Raw genomic sequence first — 20,347 nt, forward strand, 5'->3', positions numbered from 1 at the left:
GAGCCCTGCTCTGAAACCCTGTTCCAGGCAGCAGTCAGCAGGCAGCATTAACTGAACTGGAATGTCAAAAGGTGTGATATTTGGATGCTGTCTAATTTGTTTTTATTGTGTGTAACTGATAGTCTGTTGGCTTGCTTCACTATGTGGTGTTGTGATTTTTCTGTTTCGTTTTTATAGTAAGCAAATGTTTTACCTATCACTCTTGGGTAGGTGTGGCTTGTGCTAGGAATCCCGGAAAAGATTCCATCCTAATAAGGCTGGAGCTTAGCGTTAGCATCTGCACATTAATGAATGAGTTTCCACGGAGGATGTGAAAACAAGCTTTCTAGAAAAGAGTGGTGACCTCTCACTCAGTCTCCCCACCAAAACCAATCTGGTCCCTCCCCCACCCCCCCAGTCCCCAGATCATCAGGCCGGTTTACACTTGGCTGCTCTGCCCTCCCATACTCCTGCTGCTGAATCTTTGAACCTTCAGCTCATGCAGGCTAGAGTTCACCGACTCCGGGCAGCTGCCTCAGGGCCAGGGTGATTATAAATTCTCCCGTTGAGCGCTGCTTCAAATCTCCAAGCCATAAATAGCACAGGTGACCGACGGGCAAGTTCTGCAGGTTTTCTCTAATGGGTTTTAGAAATGTTATGTGCGCCCCCCCCCCCCCCCCCCGCCAGCCTGTGCTTTGGGCTGACACGGGACATTAATTATAGCTTGTTAGAGATGTCCTGTTACCTGTGGACATGGTTTTGTGGTTGGCTCATGGATGCTTTTCTGGTTGCTGGGTTAGTCACTGCCCAGCCATCTTACTGCATACTCAGTGGTGGAGCAGGGAGCCAGTTGGACATAAGTCCAGGAATAGGGCACAGGTGGTGGCTCCTGTTGGAGGGTAGCAGGTGACTGGAGAGGAGCCAAGTCCCAAGAGGGCTTGTGTTGAGTGCTTTGAGGATTCAGAGAATCCTAGACCAACAGAAGGGATTTGGGGATGGTCCCCAGAGGAGCCCTCATCTTTGTGGCTCTTTGTTTTAAATTTACTTGTTAAGGAAGTCTTAACAAGCAATACCAATTCAATTTCTTAAAAAAAGAAAAAGAAAAAATACCAGTAAGTCAGAAGAAGATTTCTGATCTGAATGCGCAGTTGGCCATGTGGGAACCTTTTGCCTGTGTGCATGGATGCACTGGGGAAGGAACCCTGGGCCTCGGTGCTTGGATGCACTGGGGAAGGAACCCTGGGCCTCGGTGCATGGATGCACTGGGGAAGGAACCCTGGGCCTCGGTGCTTGGATGCACTGGGGAAGGAACCCTGGGCCTCGGTGCATGGATGCACTGGGGAAGGAAGCCTGGGCCTCGGTGCTTGGATGCACTGGGGAAGGAACCCTGGGCCTCGGTGCATGGATGCACTGGGGAAGGAACCCTGGGCCTCGGTGCATAGATGCACTGGGGAAGGAACCCTGGGCCTCGGTGCTTGGATGCACTGGGGAAGGAACCCTGGGCCTCGGTGCATGGATGCACTGGGGAAGGAACCCTGGGCCTCGGTGCATAGATGCACTGGGGAAGGAACCCTGGGCCTCGGTGCTTGGATGCACTGGGGAAGGAAGCCTGGGCCTCGGTGCATGGATGCACTGGGGAAGGAACCCTGGGCCTCGGTGCATGGATGCACTGGGGAAGGAACCCTGGGCCTCGGTGCTTGGATGCACTGGGGAAGGAACCCTGGGCCTCGGTGCATGGATGCACTGGGGAAGGAACCCTGGGCCTCGGTGCATGGATGCACTGGGGAAGGAACCCTGGGCCTCGGTGCATGGATGCACTGGGGAAGGAACCCTGGGCCTCGGTGCGTGCTTGCTGTGCATTCCACCACCGTCTCCCTCAGTTTCAGCTGACCCCTGTCAATCATTAGCTCTGCTTCCACACAGCTTTGCTTTCCCCAGAGCATCACCTCAAATACTGTCTATCATGTCACATGGAGCCTTTTGAATCCATAAATCATGGATCCCTGACATCCATCCTTGTTATAGTGTTGGTAATCCATTCCTCTTCCCTGCCGAGTGTGTGTCTATTTGATGAATTTACCATTGCTCACTTGCCTATATTTATCGAAGAACGTTTGGGTTGTTATTAGATTTGGGTGGTCATGAATGGAGTCAATATGAATGCCTATGTAACATGTGTGTGGTTGTAATTTTTATTTCTCTGGGGTTAATATTGAGGAGTGAGACTGCTGGGCCGTATGGTATGAATGTGTTTAATTCAGTAAGAAACTGCCAGGTCATTTTCAGAGCTGCACCATTTGCCTCCTTAACAGTGAATTACAGCCACCCAGAATACTGGCCATCACTTGGTAGTTTTAGATTGGAGCCACTCGAGTTGATGGATTTGAAGAAGTGTCAGTGGCTTGAATGTGCCCTTCCCTCATGGCCAGAGGTGGGAGAGCTGTGCTTACTTGTCACCAGTGGTTCTCATGAAGCGTTGGGTTATGGATCTGGAGTGGGGCATATGTCCCTGCATGTGAGTGGACGGACGTCAGAGCCAGCTTGTAAGAGTCTCTCCATCTACCAGCTGGGGACAGGAACCGAATGTAAGTCATCAGGCTTGGTGGCACCCACCCATATTTACTTGAATTATCTTGCCAATTCTCAACATTTTTCTTTAAATTTAGCTTTTGAAACAGAACTGTCTAGCACACAGTATAGAAGAGTGAGACCAGATGTCCTCACCTTGCTCTGACAGTTCCGCACTCCACACTGTCCCAGCCCTTCTCGTCTTTCTCTTGTTATAATATTTTATTTAAAAAATTTTCAGCTTCAAAATATTTATTCACTTTACATCCCAATATCACCTCCCCTTTTCTCCCAGTACCTCCTCACTCAGACCCTCCACACATCCCTCCCTCCCCTCCTCTGAGAAGGAATTCTCTCTGGTACCCCCCACCACACACCAAATCACTGCAGAACTAGGCGCCCACTGAGAACTCCTCTCCCACCAAGACCAGACACGGCGGCCCAGTTAGGGGAGTGGGATCCACAGGCAGGCAACAGAGTCAGGGACAGCCCCAATCCAGTTGTTGGGGGACCTGCACGAAGACTAAGCTGTTACATATGTGTGGGGACCTGGGTCCAGACTGTATATTTTAGCCTTTTAAAGTCTATTTTATGAGTATTTTGTTTGCATGCATGTATGTGCACTGTATGTGTGCCTGATGCCTGAGAAGTCAGAAGAGGCTGGAAGTGGAATTACAGGTAGTTCAAAGCCACATGTAGGTGCTAGGAACTGAACCTGGGTCCTGTGCAAAAGCTGTTAAATATTGAGCTCGCTATTCTGTGATGCTTTAGAACAAATCTCAGCTATCATAACACTCAACTACAAATAAACACTAAGTGAACATCTTACCAGTTGAGGACTTTTCAACAGCTGCAATATCTGTAGCACATTTAAGTACTAATTCCTTGATGTCATCTACTAACTGACGTACACCCACTTTGAACCAGTAGCCTCAAAAATACCCTTTGCTTTGTTTGAATTAGGATCTAAACAAGACCCACTCATTTTATTTGCTTAATATGTTTTTTTTTTTAATTATTTTGACTGGGTGTGGTGGTACATGCCTTCAATGCTAGCATTTGTGAGGCAGAGGCAGACAGACAGAACTCTTGAGTTCAAGGCCAACCTGATCTATATAGCGGGTTCCAGCCAAGGCTACTGAGTGACACCCTACCTCAAAATTTTTTTTAAAATTATGTATACTGTGTGTATCTGAGTGTAAAAACGTATATTGAGTGCAGGTGCCCATGGAGGTCCGAGGCACTGGATCCCTTGGATTTGGAATTATTGGGTTTGAGCCACCTGATGTGGGTACTGGAGATTGAACCTGAGTGCTGTCTGTGTAAGAACAATAAGTGCTCTTAACCACTTAGCCATCCCCCAGGCCCCATTTCTCAGTCTGTAGCAGCTCCCATCTTCTTTGGCACTGTGTGTGAGGAGGGATAGCTTGTGTGACAGTTAGAAGATAGCCTTGGGTTGATTATCACTTCTGTTTTGCCGCTGAGTTTCTGGTGATTCTCCACCTCCCATCTTGTCATAGGAGCACTTTAATTACAGATATCCTCCTGCTTATGGCAAACTCAGGCCTTACACTGGCACAGTGATCACCGTACCCACTGAGCCATCTCTCCAGCCACTCTGCTGTGATTCCTTTGTTGAAGAATTGAGGCCATTCATCAAGTGTCTGTCCTACATGTTGTCATTGGTTGGAGTCCCCCTGTATGATTTTACCCTATTCATTCTTCTCTGACCTGGTAAATGCTAGGACCCAGAAAGCTGTGTCCACGAATTGTGTGTCCCCTGCAGCCTGTGAACAGGCAGTAGTAACTGACTGTCTCATGCCTAGTGAGAACAACACTGTTAGATGACTGATATATCTATTTTAAATCCCCCTAACCATTTACACAGGGCTTTAACAGCCATTGGTGACCATGGCTCACCAGTTGTTTCACATGGGCATGGGAGTTTTGGTTTGTTTTGATTTTTGTCTTGAGTTTCTCAGTGTAACCCTGGCTGTTCTGGAACACACTCTGTAGATCAGGTTGGCCTTGAACTGGCAGATATCCAACTGCCTCTGCCTCCCAGGTGCTAGGATTAAAGGCTTCATAACTGCCTAGCAAGAGCAGGCTTTGGTATTATCTGTTGATATGTTTGGTTGTTATTCCAGGAAGAAGATGGCCATTGACACCTGCTGCCGGGGAAGGCCAAAGATGCTGGCACACATGGTATCACAGTCAGGATGCCACTCAAAACTAAGAATGATTCGGTCCAAAATGTCAGTAGGGCTGACATTCAGAAATCTTGTTCTAGGGTGTAGCCCATGCTGCATCAGGAATTTGGAAGGATTCCCAGTGACTGAATACTAGAACTCTGAGCACCGAGCAAGGGCCATGGGAAGGGAAACCAGGAGGCAGAGGCAGGTTGATTTCTAAGTTGGTGTCCAGCCAGGGCTATATGGTGAGATCCTGTCTTCAAACAAACAAACAAACAAACAAACAAACAAATGAAAACATACCATACTTTAGTGTCCTAAAGACAGGAACATTTTCTTGGTATCATTGCCCAAATCTGGAAGTGGACACTGTTAAGTTAGTGACTGTCCACTTCTTTCCTGTTTCCCTGATTGTCTCAAAGCTCCTTAAAAGGCAGTCCTAACTTGGATGTCGAGTTTAGCATCATGTCTCTGTAATCTCTCCTCCCTTCTGGAATGGTTTGTCAGCTCTTGTGTTTCATACCGTTGACATTTTGGAAGGATGCAGGCCAGTTATTTTGTAGAATGGCCCTCAATTTGGGTTTGTTGACGTTTTCTGCTGTTTGGATTCTGGTCACTTTGTGGTACTGTCAGGAAGACCACAGAAATGATGGCACATTCCTTTTAGTGATCCCAGCCTACTGAAAGTGACGGGTGCCAGGCGCTCCTATTACCAAGCATACTTTCCTGTGTCCTTACTGTTCTCAGGGAGGGTACTGCTAGACCATGTAAGTCTTCCTTAAATGCCCATGCATTACTTTGAATAGCACAAGATCATTCTTACTCAAGTATTTTTATGATGGCTGCCAAAAAATGATTCTAGTCTGCCTTTCTTCCACATGAGTTGAATTTTGACTATAAGGAAGGACCAAGAACTTGATCCCCCACACTAGTCTCTGACATACTGGGTTTGCAGGCATGTGCTGCCGTGTCTTTTCTTGTGTCCTCATGAACTCATAAGCTTTATTCATAAACCCGAATACCTTGATGCTGAGAGTCCACTGAGCTGGTCTCTCAGCTCCCACTATGTTTTTTGAAGCTGAGATCGTCTCAGATTTGGCCACTGTGAGCTCCCATGTGCATGGAACATAGTCCCTTCCTTCTCTGAGCACAATGTGCAGGGAGGACATTTGGACTCTTTTGCCCAAGTCCTGGACTGGTTCAGAATTTGGTTCCTTTAAATAAAAAAGATAGTATTTAGAAATGAAAGTTTGGGTATGCCCCACACACTAACTATGCCTAGCTTTCTCCCCCTCCCTCCTTCCCTCCTTTCCTTCCTCCCTCTCCCCCTTCATCCTCCCTCCCTCTCAGACCCCCTCCCCCCATTCCTTTCTGGTTCAGATCAGTTTCACTAAGAAACCTTTGTTCTCTTCAGTAGAAAAGATATTTAAATGTCGGTCTGGGTGCTTATGCTGACTGTAAAGTGTTCTCATGACTGGGTTTGACTCTAGCCCTGCTATTAATGAGACAGTGAGGTCTAGGGCGGGTTGCGACATCTTTGCCTCATTTTAAAAACTGATCCCCAGCAAGATGGCTCAGTGGGCAAAGGCAGTTGCTGTCAATCCTGATGACCCGACTGCTCTGGTTGCCTGCTGACATCCTGCCCCCTGCACCTCCATCCCCCATACAAATTAAAATGTTTAAAAAAATTAAAACCTTTATAGTCCTCACTGGGACTTGCTGGTCACCAGCTTAGCTGAATAAAACATGAGCTCTAAGATAGTGAGAGACGCTGTCTCTAGGAATAAGGACTCAATTGACAGAGTACACCTGACTTCCTCCTAGACTCTGTACATGTGTGCAAACACACACACCACATACAAACATGCCACACCCCACCCCACTCCACCCCACCCCACCCCACCCCACCCCACACCACACCACACCATAGTCATGATCTTGGGAGTATAACTCAATGGCAGAATACAAGTGCTGCCCAGCATGTGGGAGGCCCTGGGTTTAGACCCCAGTACTGAAAAAAACAAATCAAAACAAAACAAATCTAAGAATATCACACTTGTCTTCAGAAGAGGCAAATGGTTGCACATTCAACTGAGAATTTTATGGACTGCGAATTAGACCTCAGTTAAAAACCAGCAAACTTTCACTAGAACCCGGTGTGAAGAAGATCAGGCGTGTCTCCACCCCTACCCCCAGGTGTGTCGTGATGGTCCAGAGGGACCTTGGGTGGAACACCACAGCCCCTCATGCCAGTGCATGAAAATATCTCGCTGACATTCTACCACTGGGAGTCACTTTCACAAAGCACAAAAGCTTTGTGCTTCCTCTAGAAAAGTATTTTAGCCTTCTCTAATTCTCACCCCCAACAAATGAAACACAAAATTGCATTACAAAAGCAAACTGAAATGGTCTTTGTTTTCCATTTTATTTATACCGATCAAGTTATTCCTTATAAGTATCAAGTTAAACACAATTGGTTTTAATGATAAGCTATTTGACATTTTTAAAATTTTTTTCTTATATGGTAAATGTATATGTCCAGAATAATGTATTGAAATTTATTGCATAAACTGTAAAATCATTTTCTCAGTTCCACAAATAAAGTGCTATTCTAATTAAAAAAAAAAAAGTCAACTGTTCCTGCCTTTTGCAGGATTGATAGAGATTAAAGAGGAGAATGCTTTGACTGTCTGTTTCAGCCCAGTGAATGGCCCTTGCAGAAGCTGGACTTTACTAAGACTGCAGTGTCCATTTATAAATTCAGCACTGAACGGTTAGGCAAGGGGTCAGAGTTTCGGCTATAGAGGCAGGTTCAGTCAGCGGGCTGCTAGCTTCCTAGGCTGGATCCATTCCTCCGTGGATCAGGCAGAGATGCTAGGGTCTCAAGGACAATGGGAGATAGAAAGTTGGGCTCTCCCTCAGCACACAGTTCTTAGGACAGTTGACTTTACCTTAGTCCATCTTCAGTGGGACGCCGCCACAGCCTTTGGTCAATGAGCAAAGCAGTGTGCTGTCTTCACTTGGTTAAGGGGGCAAGCCAGAGCCAGTGGGATGGCGCTGGTTACTTGGAATTAAAGAGGAAAGGAAGAGGGGACGCTTTGCTTTGGAATCCTGTGGGGATGGACACTACCTTCTGGGTTTTCAGTATCACCTGTGAAACAGGGAGGGGGAGGAGGAGGGAGGAAGAAGAAGGAGGAAGGAGGAACAGGGGGTGGGGAGGACTCCCATGCTAACAGCATCTCTGAGCATCCTCAGCACAGTCTGGTTCGAAGACATTCTGCTTCCTGTGTCCTCTGCAACTGTGTTGTTTTGCTCCATTACTAATCTAAACGGTCTGGAGATGGAACTTTTGGGGCAGAGTGGCATTTGCTATAAAACTCTGTGGGTATTTTCTTGGCAAGAAAGATGCTGACCGCCCTGTGGCTCTCTGAAATTGTGTGCAACCATATCATCAGACCACAGAAGATCTTCCAGGGTTTCCTTTAAAAACAAAGAGAATATTTTGCACAACACTGTGTTCTCTAAGGAGTTGGATATCCCAAAATAAGCCTATCGTACGTAGTTTGCTGGGACTGTGATCCCGTGTGGCCAGCCTTTATTGACAAGCAACTCTCGGTTTGAATGTGTACCCAGTGCTTGCTCTTGCTGCAAATATAAATAGTAATGTGTTTTTAAAAGTGCCACTTCTATGGCTTTAGGACACCAACACTAAAATTATGTATCCAGTGGGACTTGCTTTGAAAAGCCTGTCAGAGCACTGGTTGAGCAGCTTCGGTGGTGAGCAGTAGCTTCCTAGTCCCTAGCCACTGCACCTTCCTAATGCTGCTGGCTGCCCTGAGCCCTTGGCAGGTTCCCTCCTTTGTCCTCTTCCCTGCCTTAACAGTATGGGACTTATTTGCTCCTATTGCTCCCCCCCCCTCTCTCTGTGTGTGTGTGTGTGTGTGTGTGTGTGTGTGTGTGCATGTGTGTGTGTGGCCTCAGAGGCCATCTCCACTCTTAAAGAGCATGTGCTTACCTTTTCCTGCTGCCTGCATTCTTTTTTCTTTTTCTTTTCTTTCTGTTGGTTGTTTCTCTTTGAGATAGGGTCTCAATTATTTCTTAAGCTGGCTTGAGACTCACTATGTAGGCTAGGCTGACCTCGAACTTGATTTTTTTTTTTTTGCCTCTGTCTGCTCAGTGCTGGTAGTACAGATGTGTACTACATTAACCAGCATCCTTTGCAACTTTTTTTTTTTTTTTTGAAACAGGCTTTCTTTGTGTAGCCCTGATTGTCATGGAATTTGCTCTGTAGACCAGAAGGGGCCTTGAACTCAGAGATCTAACCGCCTTTGCCTTCCTCCTGCTGGGATTAAAGGCATGAGACACCATACCAGGCCTCCTTAGCACTCTTAAATCCATAAATTTGCCATTGTTTATTTACCTGGAGAAAAATGGAGAACCCCAAAGTTAATCTGAAGAAATGGATTTGAAATAATTTTCACTTGCTGTGAGCTTCTGTGTTTTAGAACCACAAAAACAAAAAAACAAAAAAACAAAGAAAAAAAAAAAACCCAAAACCAAAAACACCCAGCACCTCTGGCTCTTCTGTCGTCTGAGTGGTGGAGAGGGCACTGTTAGAAGAGATCTGCCTTCCTCAGGAGATGCTGCCCATAAGAGGAAAGGAAAGTGCCCATGGATTTTCTTTCTTTCTTTTTTTTCTTTTCTTTTTTTTTTTTTTTTTGGTTTTTTTTTTTCCGGAGCTGGGGACCGAACCCAGAGCCTTGCACTTCCTAGGTAAGCGCTCTACCACTGAGCTAAATCCCCAGCCCCATGGATTTTCTTTCTTAGGAAAAAATGTGTTCCTATAGCAAGGTCCTTTGAAAGTGGTCATCACACATGTACTTTGCCAGATACTTTCTTGGCACTGACCACCCAGCTTTCATGCTGTGTTCTTGAAGAGAACTGTACTGATGTGCCCAGAGTGTACAAAGCTTCAAATAAGTTCTGTTCGGCAACTCATGTAAGAACTAACCTTGGCCTTGAACAGGCCTGGGCCATGTAGGTGTAAAGATGCTAGAAGGTGTGTGTCTCAGAGCTGGGTAGCTCTCATACAGGTAGATGTGCAGTCAGTGTGAGCTGTTGCCATTTTGAGTGCCTAGCAAGGCATAGTGCTTCAGACCCTCTGCAGACATATGGTGTAGCTGGAGTTTTAATATCTGTTACTTAAAAGTGTGTGCACATACAGAGCAACTTCAGCTCTGCTCATGACTCAGAAGGGTAGGAAAGCCTTGCGCCTCTACTCTCTAGTGCCAGGATGGATCCCCTCTTACTGTGCCCTGCAACCAGAGCCTGGCTCTGTACTGTCCACCCTGACTTCTCTGTTCTGTAGAGACTGACCCCAGGTCCTCTAGAAGAAGCCTAGGCTCATAGCAGTTGCTAACTTGACAGGATCTTGAGAGACAAACCTCTGGTTATGTCTGTGAGGGGGGTTCTAGATTAGGTTAATTGAAGTGGACCGCCTCAAACATGGGGACATCTGTGGACTGGGCTGTGCATTCATCTCTCTCTGCTTCCTGAATGGATACCATGTGACTAGCCACCTCAAGTTCCTTCCTTGGTGGAGTCTAAGCCAGGACAAACCCTTCCTTCCCTAAGTTGCTTTCATGAAGTATTTTGTCATAGCAAAGGGAAAACTAACACTGTGAGCGGATAAACACCTGTGTCGTTGACTACAGGCTGTGTCTCACTCTCAAAGAGGTCTCTCTGTGAGACGCCTATGAAGCACAAGTGGGCAGCCTTGAACTCCTGCTCCTCTACCTCCCAAGGGTGGAGATCACAGGTGCTGTATTGAGTGCTATCTGGACTGGTGACATTTTTATTTTGAGCAGGTTAGGATTAATAACCTTGCTCCTGAAGTCCATGTAGACGCTGCTGTGCATTCACGTGTACACTGAGTTCCTGGCAGCCCTGACCAGGCTGAGGGCTGACCAGCACACGTTGATTGTGTTTTCCCTTTATACACCTCTACTTAGTTTTATTAAGTATGCAGGGAAGCAGGAGTGGGGTTGTGTTCAAGATACATAATCCAGGTATCAGAGAGGAAAGAAGACTTGACAGCACACGTCAGAACCAGGAAGACACTGATGTCTGTGAGCTCACCAAGACCAGGGCTGTGGTTAAGGTGGACATGGCCTTGGGCTTAGTCTGAGAACCCCAGAGCTATGTGGCCACAGTGTGAGTTTCGGGTGTTCCTTCCCAGTTGGAGAGCCAGAGTACCCTGCCCAGGGAGCACAGCAGCAGAGTTGTCAGTGTAAACCAGCTCTAGTCATTTCAGCATCTCAGCCTCTGTGTAGAGCACGACTTTCAAAAGATGTTGTAAGCCGTGCGATATTCGTGGGCTTTCGTCTTTCATATCGTGTCTCATCAAATCCTTTGAAAGGCTAACCTGACATTAGGATTCAGACTCATTCTTGTAAATGCCAATGAAGGTGTCAGGGCCAGTGTCTTCCCTGGGGGTCTTTGCCTTGAGAGGGAATATGGCTGGCTTCTCGCTGTGGGCCCACTTGGTCAGCCTGAGGTCCGTTGGTAGTGAATGAGTATTGGTGTGGTCATCAAGCAGGCTCTGGAGAGGCTGAACTCTAAGAATAAAGAAATGAAATGAGCAAAGATGTACAGAACGGCTTTCATTTTCCATTAAAGTTTTTTTGTTTCATTTGAAAATATTCATGAATGGTTTCAAAATTAAATAGGGATTGGTTCTTAGAGGCCATTAACGTTTGTAAGCTGTGGGTTTTGTTTGTTTGTTTTTTGTTTGTTTTAAGTATGAGGCCTAAGAACGGTGCTTTGGTAGAGTGCTTGCCCTCTTTCATCCCCAGTAGCATGGGCAGCACATGCTTATAAGCTCAGTGCTCAGGAGGTAGAGGCAGAAGGATTCAGAAATCAAGGCCACCTTTGGTTTTACAGTGAGTTCAAGGCTAGCTGGGGCTACATGAGACCCTGTCTCCATGAACAATTGTTCATACATAGAACATTTTTTAAAATTAAAAATACACTGTTTGGAAAATAAAAGTTTAAAGCAATAGAATACCAGATATCACATGTCTGTAATTCTGACATTTGAGAAGCCAAGGCTGGAGGATCTTGAGTTCAGAGGCCAGCCTGGGATTCAGAAAGACACTGTCACAAACCAACCGAACATCTTAACAAAAACAGTAGCAATCATTGACCCACCATATTCTGCCACGTAGAGGAAATGGTTGTTAACCGCACCTCCTGAGCTCTGGGGTCATAGGCTTGTGCCACAATGCTCAGCTTTGGGCAGTATGGGAGACTGAACCCAGCACTTTATGCATGCTAGGCAAGCACTCTGTCAACTGAACCACACATGTTTTTTTTAAAATGGGTTAAATGGGGCTGGAGAGATGGCTCAGTGGTTAAGAGCACTGACTGCTCTTCAGAGGTCCTGAGTTCAATTCCTAGCAACCACATGGTGGCTCACAACCATTTGTAATGAGATCTGATGCCCTCTTCTGGTGTGTCTGAAGACAGCTACAGTATACTTGTATATAACAAATAATTCTTTAAAAAAATGGGTAAAATGTTAGTGACCTCTAAGAGCCAATATTTTATTATTTTATTGATCTTTCTTAAACTTGGGTACATGTGGTCTACTTTTTAATATACGTGTATAGTTATATATACTTATAGTTAGGTCTCTGACATGTGAATATATTATAAATATATAAATGTGAATTTTAAGTGTATATCTTGCCTATACATTCATATACCCCATAAATGTTTAAAATACAAAAAGAGAGAACTCTTTGCTTCCCTGTCCCTCAGTCCTATACTGCAGAAGTGTTTTTCACTGTTTAATATAACACTTCAGTATATGTAAGAATATGTGTGTGAATACAAGCACCCTTATATTTTTATGTATATTTGCCCTATGTTGCATGTTAAATGTATTTAGTATTGTGATATGGATATGTGTAGTGCTGTATATGAGTGTGGTCACATGAGTACGAGGATTTGGATGTGGAGGCCAGAGGACATCAGTTCTCTCCTTCCACCATGGAATCTTGGAATCAAATTCAGGTCATTGGGATTGTAAGGCAAGTGTTTCTACCTGCTGAGACATCTCACTGACTTTTTTAAGGTGTAGCTCAGGCTGGCTTCCACTTTGTGCTCCTCTTGCCTCTGTCTGTTCCTTATGTGCCTCTATACTTAGCTTTTGTTTGTAACTTAGGCTGATCTTAGGCTAATTATGTACTGGAGGATGACCTTGAACTCCTAATCCTCCCCTCTCTCCTAGGTGCTGGGGTCACAGGCATGCACCACCTCACCCAGCCTCGTTACTTTTCCAGGTCACCAGCACATGTGATGCCACCCCACTTCTCTGCCTCAGGTACCTTACTGCTTTAGGTTTCCCTGTGTGCACGGAGGAGAGGGATGGCTCCGCTGTGTCGACTTATTGATAAATATGTGGAGGAGTCACCAGAGCACTGATTTCTTCAGGCTGTTATGATTGGAGTGGCCTTGTGGACTGTCTTACTGGGGTTATTGAACTGTCAGTTTAAAATCTGCGGAAATCTTGAGGTGCAATCTAACAGATCTGTATTCGCCCACACATGTGCTTGCTGTTTGTGATACTGCTCTAGGGTCATGCCCCTCACATTCAAAGTTCTCTTCAGTGTACTTTCCCCCTAAAAGGAGTGCAGCTACAGAGCAGGCGTGTGGCTGTAGAAGTTACATTATGCTTCAAAACAAGAAACTCTATCTCTCAGGTGTCAGTCACATCTGGAGTCTCCTCTTGCAACCTAACACTTGGGATGAGTAGAAGAATTTTTGCAACAGTTTGATGGCTCCATAGGCTTCAAACCATATTCCTCCTCTGGTACTCACATACTCCTGGTTGGCATGTAGGACATATAATCATTTGAGGAGAAGACCACTAATCCAAATTTAATAATCCTCCACTCAACTTCCAGTTAGTTGAGCCCCTGGAACATCTCTGCTGTTTCCTTATCGTTCGCCACAAGGGGCAGAATTTTGAGTGGAAGAAGGTGGAGGTCTGAGTGGATTACAGTTGAAATAGCTAGCTTTCATAGGCTTTGCAAAAGCACAGCCACGTGAGCACATTGCTGGGATCCCTTCCAGAACTTTGCAAGAGGCAGCAACAAGCGAGGAGCTCTGAAGCACTACCTTCATCTTCTGGAACAAGCCTGCTCTACAGAGCCATACAGAATGGGTCTGCAGCTCCACCGTGTGCCAGCACGGAAGACAGCTGGTTGTACTGGGAAGATACTACTCCAGGAAGGCCTTCGCAGTTGCATGCAGGCAGCACAGGCCTTTCCACTACTTAAACAGCATTGTTAGCTGGCAGCATGGCTCTGGGTGGAAAGTTGTGTGCTGCCGGCCTGATTACCTGAGTTTAGTTTCCAGGTCCAGCCAGCTCCACGAGCTGTCCTCTGAGTTCCACACATGCTCCCTGGCAAATGCACATTCAAATAAACATGCACACCCCACATCACTCTACACCCACATGATAAATATAAGTTTATAAAACTTTAAAAGTATTAATTTAAATATTAATTATTAAGTACCATTAATTATTGATTAATTATTAATAATAAAGTTTATTAATATAATAACTTGACCAGCCAGGCCTCCCCCTTCTCTCTTTCCCTTCCTCTGCTTTGGTATTGACAGTCCCAGCCATAGGTATTGGAGACCTGATAAACCTTGTCGATATGGACCAGCAGTCAGTGTTGGCATTATCCTGTCAGCTGGTAGGTGAGGAGTGAAGCTGCAGCTTTGCTCATTTATACGTCGTTATTCCTGTCGTGGGTTAACATCTACAAGACTGCTGCCAGTCCAGTGCCTGAGTTCTTTGGTGCCTTGACATTGAGGGCTCCCATACAGTGGCTGAGGTTTTTCTCTCTGGCTGGCGAGTAGGTGGCTTTGCTGTGCTGTGTGTCCCATCCTCTCCCCACTCCCCAAAATAGAGTGCCGAAAATGACAGAGTTCCTAGAAAACATCTAGATAGCTATTGTTAGGGATCATTTCAATCATACTCTGTAGATATATCTTTACGCACAAATTCTATATAATCATTAAAAATAGTGTGTTTCCCTTTATTTAGAAATACCTGTGGATACCTTTTTCTGAGTTAAAAATGTATATTAAAATATGTATGTGCTGGGCTGCAAAGATGGCGAAGTGGTTAAGAGCACTGGCTGTTCTCTGTGAAGATGCAGGTTCAATTCCCAGCACTCAGGTAGTAGCTAACAGCAGTCTGTAACTCCCGTTCCAGGGGATCTGATGCCCCCTTCTGGCCTCCTCAGGCACCAGGCACACATGTGATAGGCAGATAATACACAAAGGCAAAATACCTGCATGCATAAAAAAATTAAATTATGTGTTTTTGTATGTGTGTGCATGAGTTTGTGTGGAGCACATATGTGCAGGAAGCCTTGGAGACTGTCAGATCTCCTGAAACTGGAGTTATGGGCAGTTGTGAACCAACCCTGGGTCATATGCAAGAACAGCTATCACTCTTAACTGCTGAGCTGTCTCTCCAGCCCCTATAACATGTTTTTATTCCCTAATTTTTATATGGCTTATTATTATTCATAGAAATGATTCTTTGTTTCTCTTTGTGTTTGGAACACATTGAGATACCCACAGCATCAGCTATGGTTTCCAATATGAGAACGATAGGAAGCAGTAGAGTAAGGCAGCGAGAACTGGCCCTGCCTCCTGGCCCTATCTCCTGCTCCTCTTTACCTCATATGACTCCGTATCTGTAATGGGTTGGTTACTGCCTATGTTAAAGTCTTTGGGTTAATGGTAACCAATGAAAATGCCCATCTAGTCGTTGATTCTTGGTAACTAGTGAGCCGCAGGTACTGCTGGCTAGTAGTAGCTGTATTATAAATGAGGTTCCCCTCTGTGTATTATCTATTTCTGGATAACCAATTCCACCTCAAACATAGGCCTAAAACAACAGTCCTTTGTCCCCCAGCTTCTTCTGAGGATCAAGCATTCTAGAGTCATGTGGATTAGCTGTGGTTCCCTTCTGTGATCCTCAACAGGATGTTGGCTTCCACGGTGGCTTTTCACCTGGCTTTCGGCAGAAAGCTGGTTTTGGGTCTTCCCATAGCAGTGTCTTCCTTCTGCAACTCATTGTCCCCAGAGGGAAAAAGAACAAGGCAGCCTCCACAGTGATTTTTCTTGTTCGGGTGATGAAACCAAGTTTAACAGCTAAGCCCTGTGGTTTGTGCTACAGAACGAGAGTCAGAATAATGCGAATCCTGTATGATTGTGGCCAGCTTGGAGGTTGGAGTCCACACTCCTGTTGGCTTTTGACTGTACTCACCGTGAATGCTAGTCTCCACCTCAGCATTCCTTCCAGCCTGGGCTTGTTTCCATGTTACCATGTCCTAAGCCCTCTGTCCATTTCTGCCAGTGTCCTTCTTTCAACCTCTCAGGCAAACCCGAGAATTACATTGGCCTCATTGCTTTTCACATCCTGTCGCCAGCTCCCATGGGGTTTTCCCTGAACATGTGTCCAGAAATCATCCTGCTCACCCTCTGGGCTGTCACCTCCTTGGTCTGTGCCACCATTCCCTCCAGGTTACTGCAGAGCTGCTCCCTCCACCTGTTTTCCAGTCTCTGTAGCAGTCTTTCCCTTGCTATCTTCCACCTACAGGAGACACATCATGCTATGCTTAATTAATTAAGCAGTGTTCTCTGGTTCTGAAAGAGCCACAGGCCCACTGCATTCCCAATCAATGGCTATGTGCATCTAGCTTTCCTTCCTGGGTATCTTCCTGGTGGTCACCATGCTGCAGCCCCAGAGGATTTACTCCTGACGGCTTCCCCTTCTGGGCCTCCTCTTGCTTCTCCCACCCCTTTGGCAGCCAAGCCTCCAAGGCCACACAAGTCTAGAGCTTCTACAAGCTGCCTGCTGGTTTCACTCAGTTCCCATGATTCTTTCTCCTCTGTTCTTATCACCAATTTCCCTTTTAAACTTCTGAACAGTTATTAGACCACAAGGAGGGATTCTTGTCTGTTGTATTCATTGCTGTAATGAATGGCCTATCACATTTGCACATCCCTGAACCATTTTAAGAATGTAGGTATTACCTTTCCATGCAAATGTGATTGAAGTTAGGGTACCAGAAACATTTGTAAGCCATCCACACACTGAGTTATTTCTTGCCCAAGATTATTAGACAAAATCATTTTGGAGTCTCCCTTATGTGAATCAAGTTGATACAAGTTAGGCATATAAATTAGACAGAGAATTAAGGTCTGCTCTGGAGAATTAGAAGGAATATGCACTTAGAGATCCTTTTTATTTTCTTTAATCGCCTATTGGACTAAGAACTTGTATTATGTGAGATGCTGGAGTTCTGAGAGGTTATTTGATTGTGGAATGGCACAAGTTTTTCTCTGCCTAAGAGAAGCCCCTTTCGCTTAGCCATTTTCAAACTAGATACATTGTTATAATCACCACAGCCATCTGGGCACAATAGATTTCTTAACTAATTTCTTAACTAATTCTTAAATGGAATTTTGTATTCCTTAACTGACAAACCTACATATCCTGTGTGTTGCCTTGAAATAGAAGAATAAGCAGACTGTGCAGGTTAGGTAAGGGTGACTTTGACAGCAGGAAAGGCAGAGCCAACTTTCTTATGATAGCGGGAGTTGGACAAATTCAGGAAGGGTAGGTTTGAGGCTGTTGTGTATCACCAAATCCCATTTGCTCTGTGCATATTACAGAGCTTGGTGCCATGGTAGAGGGAGGAAAATCAGGTCTGATAGGGAAAACCACAGGGAAGGCTTGAGGAGGAAATGTCTGGAAGGTTGGAAAGCTGTGAATGAGACTTCAGGGGAGAAGGCAGAGCCTCCTCATTTTGAACCATCCCATTTTAACCAAGGGAATGCTGTACTGCTGGCTCTAGAGGGCCTTGGAGCAGCTTGCCTCTGCTTCATTGACCTGTGTCTCAGTAGAGTGGGGCTGGATCTGATAAAGGATTGATGTGGGTAACTATGTGAGCAGAGGCTTGGAGCCCAAGGCAGATCAGTCATTAGGTATTAAGAGCACCCTTGCTTGGAGAGGGCCATAGCACAGCCTGGGACCCCCTTCTTTTAAGCACTCTGGATGTTCATATGGTCATGTCCACTGGAGTCTCTTTAGTTTAATGATCTCTGAATTTTTGGGATAGAATATTAATTTGACTTTTCAGAGGAAATTGATTTCATTGGAAGATTTAAAATGTTGATATTTTTAAAAGTGAAGTACCAGCCCAGCTATTGATGAAACCCAGTGACCCACTTTCCAAAAGTGTGCAGAGCTGCCGAGGGCTGCAGGTTTGACAGAAGGAGCCTCTCTCAGGGCTTTGGGTCTCTTTGTCTGTAGCCTGTTACAGCTAAAGGAAGCCAGGCAGCTTCTGAAGATGCAGCTTACACATTGCAGCAATAATTTCTTCCTTCCTCCAGAGGGCCAGTGACTCCCAAGAGGGGCTGGCCACAGCACGCCTGGCTGGTTTCAGTGTGTTGATAGAGGGGCCGTCAGTGTTTTCATTAGGAACCTGTCCTTGCACTCTGATTCCTCTCCGTTCTGCTTGAACCAGGTCGTGTTTCTGTCAGTCACACTGTTCTCTGCAGAGGCGAGCCCTGACGCTCTGTACTGTTCAGTTGTATTTAACACAGCAGGCATGACTGTCCGTAGATCCTTACCAAATATATACATGCATGTATTTCCAATTCTCTTCCTAGATTTTAGCCCTAATTGCATTTATCTGCATTGAGACCATCATGGAGTGCTCCCCGTGTGAAGGCCTCTACTTCTTTGAGTTTGTAAGCTGCAGCGCATTTGTGGTGACTGGGGTCTTGCTGATTCTCTTCAGCCTCAACCTGCATATGAGGATCCCCCAGATCAACTGGAGTCTAACAGTGAGTATACACCGGCTGTTGGAAGATTATTGACTGCTGCTTGGCTCTCAGGGAAAGTTGGACTCTCATCATGTTTAGTTCTAGTTCATCTTGGTGCTTAAATATCCCCTCATACTCATAACTCAATTGAAGTTTCCTTATTGGGTTGAGTAAACTCACACAAGTGAATCCTAACTTAACGGCTAAACATAAAGAAATTGTGCAGGTTCTTTGGGGTGTCATTTGTATTTACAGCCATCTGGAGGATTGGTTATATTGTTCTTATAGAATATGGGGAAAAACAGAATTTAATAATGCACTTACATATTTTTCAAACTAGACCATTTATAGATATTATAAAGAGCCATTTATAGAATATTGTTTCTGGAAGGTGTAATGGTTCACACCTGTAATTCTAGCACTTTGGGGACAGAGACGGGGGAATCACTACAAGTTCAAGACCTTCTTGGTCTACAGAAGGAATTCTAGACTTACTTGGGTAACTTAACAAGACCTTGTCTCAACAAATGACAAAATATTGATTCTGAAAGAATTAAGAATACGTATGAAAATAACCAGTAACCCAAGGGTACTGTCACGTGCAGAGCTGCTGAGGGCTGCAGGTTTGACAGAAGGAGCCTCTCTCAGTGCTTTGGGTTCTTAGCCCCATTTGACCCTCTTATCAGTTGGCCTGGGATGCTCAGAACTGGTCAGTCCTAGTGACTTAGAAGCTTGGATGTCTGTTAAGAAAGTGCGTTCTCAGTGTGAGTACCGTATTTACATGTCACACAGGAAAAACTGCTGGAAGGTTGCCCATGTTTAGTACCTTTGGATTCTTGGGAAGATTGGTCTAATCCAAATGATATGAGAACCTTTTTAAAAGGTGATTCTAAGCCAGGTGTGCTAGTGCATACCTTTTATCCCAGCACTTGGGAGGCAGAGGCAGGTAGATCTCTGAGTTCAAGGCCATCCTGGTCTATATAGCAAGCTCCAGGCCAGCCAAGGATACACACTGAGACCTTGTAGTGTGTTGTCTTCCATACGGTAAGGACCTGGGTTCAGTGCCCAGCACACAGACAAGTAACCCAAACTCTGAGTGGTAAGCAGTGTTGCCAGTTTTGGTTGGTCTTTAAGTCAAGCCTGGGAAATGCCACAGGTAAAGGTGTGTTGTAAACACTTCCTGCTCACTTCCTCTGTGAGAGTGGCTGCGGAGGCACCAGGAAACTGGACTTCCAGGGCCTTAGTTGGAAAGTTCTTCCATTGTTTTGCAAATGACTCTACCTTTTCTTCTTTCTTTAGGATTTGGTCAACACTGGACTCAGCACTTTCTTTTTCTTTATTGCCTCAATTGTATTGGCTGCTTTAAATCATAAAACCGGAGCGGAAATTGCTGCTGTGGTAAGCAGACTGATTGGTTTAAATCAGGCTGAGTTTGTACCTTCTGAGACTTGCTCTCTTTTGTCCCCTGGCTTGTGTCCCATTCTCCCTCCTTTAGTGTTTGCTATCTTGGCCTTGGGAGACCAAGAGATAAGGGGTGGCGATGAAACTAGAGAGGGCTCACTGTGTGTGCTCTGGGTTTCTGCCTTACTGTTGATTTATGAAGAACAGGAATCACTTTTGTGAAGGGTGATGGAGGATGAGTGGCTTTAAGAACCACTGAAATGATATGAGCAGCAGGGTTG

General features: G+C 45.4%; 1 protein-coding gene across 1 annotated transcript in view; it reads left to right on the forward strand.

Moving 5' to 3' along the window:
• The window catches only part of Cmtm4 (CKLF-like MARVEL transmembrane domain containing 4), a 39,905-nt gene that overhangs the window by 16,994 nt on the left and 2,564 nt on the right, over positions 1-20,347 (forward strand). Inside the window, exons 2-3 of the mRNA NM_001172151.3 lie at positions 18,510-18,686; positions 19,965-20,063. Coding sequence (NP_001165622.1) covers positions 18,510-18,686; positions 19,965-20,063 — 276 coding nt within the window. The remainder of the gene's footprint in view (positions 1-18,509; positions 18,687-19,964; positions 20,064-20,347) is intronic.

This window comes from Rattus norvegicus, chromosome 19 (genome assembly GCF_036323735.1).
Source record: "Rattus norvegicus strain BN/NHsdMcwi chromosome 19, GRCr8, whole genome shotgun sequence".
NCBI classification, from domain to species: domain Eukaryota; kingdom Metazoa; phylum Chordata; class Mammalia; order Rodentia; family Muridae; genus Rattus; species Rattus norvegicus.